Source organism: Ostrea edulis, chromosome 7, assembly GCF_947568905.1.
Source record: "Ostrea edulis chromosome 7, xbOstEdul1.1, whole genome shotgun sequence".
Lineage (NCBI taxonomy): Eukaryota > Metazoa > Mollusca > Bivalvia > Ostreida > Ostreidae > Ostrea > Ostrea edulis.
In genome coordinates, this window is record NC_079170.1 from 20,161,270 (window position 1) to 20,164,104 (window position 2,835).

Sequence of the window (2,835 nt, forward strand, 5' to 3'; positions counted from 1 at the left end):
ATTTTGTTAAAAGGACAATTAAATCGTCAGCGTTTCTTCATTGCAAAGTTAAAGCCTGGTCTAATACTAGTACTTAAAACTTTTCGGGCATTTTATTGCGGTCCTTTGGATGAGCTCGCAAAAAGCTTGGCCCCATTTCACAGCAGTTGTGGCTGCTGTGGCATGAGAAAAAACTCTCCCGGCTTAAAGTATATAAAGTCCCACCATAGAACCTGGGTATACATATATAAATGTCAGTCACTAATGATATGATATACGGCACCCCATTCACTGGGTTGACGTATTTACCATCTAAGTATCCAATTGACTGTAACATATTGCACAAAATCATTTATAAATTGAACAATACTTAAACATCCTTTATCCCCAGTGTATTTTTATACAGTTGGTGACACACTAACGTCATGCTTGGTTCACTATTCCTATCATCTTTTGTGTTTCTTTTTTTGTTTGGTTTTGTTGAAGGAGACAAACAGGGAGATACCAGACTGAAAACCTTAAAGTCTTTGATCTACAACAACGCGGAGGCCACAGTCAAACTGGATTCTACAGCACTGCAAAAACTCATTCAGTTATCGACAACGGGTAAGGTATTCTTATTATCATTATTCATTGTTCTCAAAATGACTAGAATGGCCACAAAATGACGAATATCTTTACCGGAAATACCCAAATCAAGGTAGGCTGAAAACTAAAACATCTAACCCGGGTGAAAATCTCTCTCTCTCTCTCTCTCTCTCTCTCTCTCTCTCTCTCTCTCTCTCTCTCTCTCTCTCTCTCTCTTTATATATATATAAATATATATCTTTTTTCTTAAATATCTTCCATATATATGGTTTCTCCACTTTACTTGATCTTTAAACTTTTGACACAAAGTTCAGCATGGGTTATTTCCATACCATTAGAATTTTATTTGTAGAGATGAAAGCAAAAATCAGTTTAAACTAGATTCCAGAGATGGTTTCTTTTATCGGTGCCCTGTTGATATAGCCTTTGACCCGAAAACAATTATAGCTGACGCTTCACCGCGAGTTACGTCTCTTTGCGGGTTCACTCATATGCCATGTGTTTTCTTTATTTACCCTATCATATGTATGAGATATTTACTGTGAATTATAGCTAATTATTGATTTTTTTTATATACGTTTAAGTGTTGCTCTATCCTTGGGCAGCATTGTGGTGTACTACAATTTATTGGGAAAATACAACATTTCAAAGCCAGAGATAAGAAAAATACAAAGGCAAACGTAGGAAATATGATTTCTTAAGACAGCCAATGGACGTAACTAAGTGTTGATACATGTATTTTATCCCATGTACTCTTACTATTGTTGTAATCCAATTTAATTCAACGTCAAGAAGTAATCATACAATGAATATGCTTGTGATATAAATCTAAAAGCTTTTCAACTGAACGGATTCCTACATATCTGCCAAACGTTATTGCAGAGGTAAAGAATATTTGTGAAACACATTTGTAGCGCTTTATCGACTCCGGGGTACATGTGGTGGATTACTTTAGGTTTGCTTCTTGATTCACTATCTTTATAGCAGAGTTTGATGTTATCTTATATCGTGTTTAAAGTCGTGGTTTTGTATTTGCAACGCTTTGCAAATATCAATATATGTATTGCAAATTTGAAAAACTGTAAGGTTTTTCTGATGATATTTAGAAGCTATTAGATAAAGTTGTTTATATGTTATATCCCATAGATCATTTTCTCAACTTCTGATAATGTTTAAAGCCATATAATTCCAAAATGAGTCCACACCTACCAACATTTAGATAATGATCACCCTTACCCCCAAGATTGATCAGCCGACCAAGTTTGACGGTTCTATGCCTCACTGCACTAAAGATAATGTTAAAATGAAGGATATACATACAAACGGATGGACTGGAATGCTCATAACGCAACAAGGCATGTCTAAAGGCGGACCCATAGCCATTTTGCTGAAAGATATGCATAGTGCAACATTGTGAGAGTTCCTTCAAGTCATAAACGTGAAATTTACTTTTCTTTCAGGTACTCTTTCAAGACACAAACCACGAGTGAGTTTTTCTGTTTATGTTAAATCGAAACACCTGACACTTGGAAAAGGTCAGACGGCGATATACGACGGAATCCTGACGAATGATGGAAAAGGATATGACGACAGATCAGGAATCTTCACGTGTCCTGCAACGGGTACCTACATGTTTGTTGTCGATTGTCTCTCTATTAAGCCAACATGGATACAGATTATACTGAACAAGAATGTGGTTGGGTCTGCTTATATATCAACTAAAGAAATAACATCTTATCAACAGTTTAGTAGAACCGTCATTTTAAAAGCAGGAAAAGGTGACCACGTTAAGGTAGTTAATGTTGAGAAAGGCGGCTTCATCCACCAGGGCCACTACTCTGGTTTCTCTGGAACTCTACTGTACTGAAGAATTGATACAGATAAGAAATTGTAAATTGCAAGTCATGAGATTTCTGTAATAAAGGATGAGATTGTATACTGAGTTAATGAGATTAAGAAATTTTAAGGAAGTTGGCTCCTGAGCTTTTGAGCACAACTGCGCAGGATGCTACAAATAAGTACAGTGTATCTAGTGATTCAATACTGATCCCATTGGTACCAACATATTACACATCTATTACTGAATCATATCCAATTGAAAATTGTGTGTCAATTCAAATCTTTAAAGGGTTTGATAGTAACTATATTTTTTGGCAGAAGGATTTCAGGTTTGTAATTTTTTATCCAAGTAGTTGAGACTTGGAACTAGATCAAATGTTGCAATCTATCAAATTTGGCTGCTATGTTTTTACAAACAGAACACCAATT

General features: G+C 35.7%; 1 protein-coding gene across 1 annotated transcript; it reads left to right on the top strand.

Annotated features, from left to right (window-relative positions):
* The first annotated feature begins 384 nt into the window (after positions 1-384).
* On the top strand, positions 385-2,477 carry LOC130046561 (C1q-related factor-like). The gene is made up of 2 exons (XM_056143629.1): positions 385-585; positions 2,028-2,477. The coding sequence occupies exons 1-2, from the start codon at positions 405-407 to the stop codon at positions 2,432-2,434; spliced, it is 588 nt and encodes a 195-aa protein (XP_055999604.1). The 5' UTR covers positions 385-404; the 3' UTR covers positions 2,435-2,477.
* Positions 2,478-2,835: the final 358 nt, after the last annotated feature.

Bases quoted from the DNA above. Each gene is read 5' to 3' on its own strand.
- LOC130046561 (XM_056143629.1), top strand. From the start codon at position 405: ATGCTTGGTTCACTATTCCTATCATCTTTTGTGTTTCTTTTTTTGTTT. The intron at 586-2,027 runs GTAAGGTATTCT...CTTTTCTTTCAG, and splicing joins CATTCAGTTATCGACAACGG to GTACTCTTTCAAGACACAAA.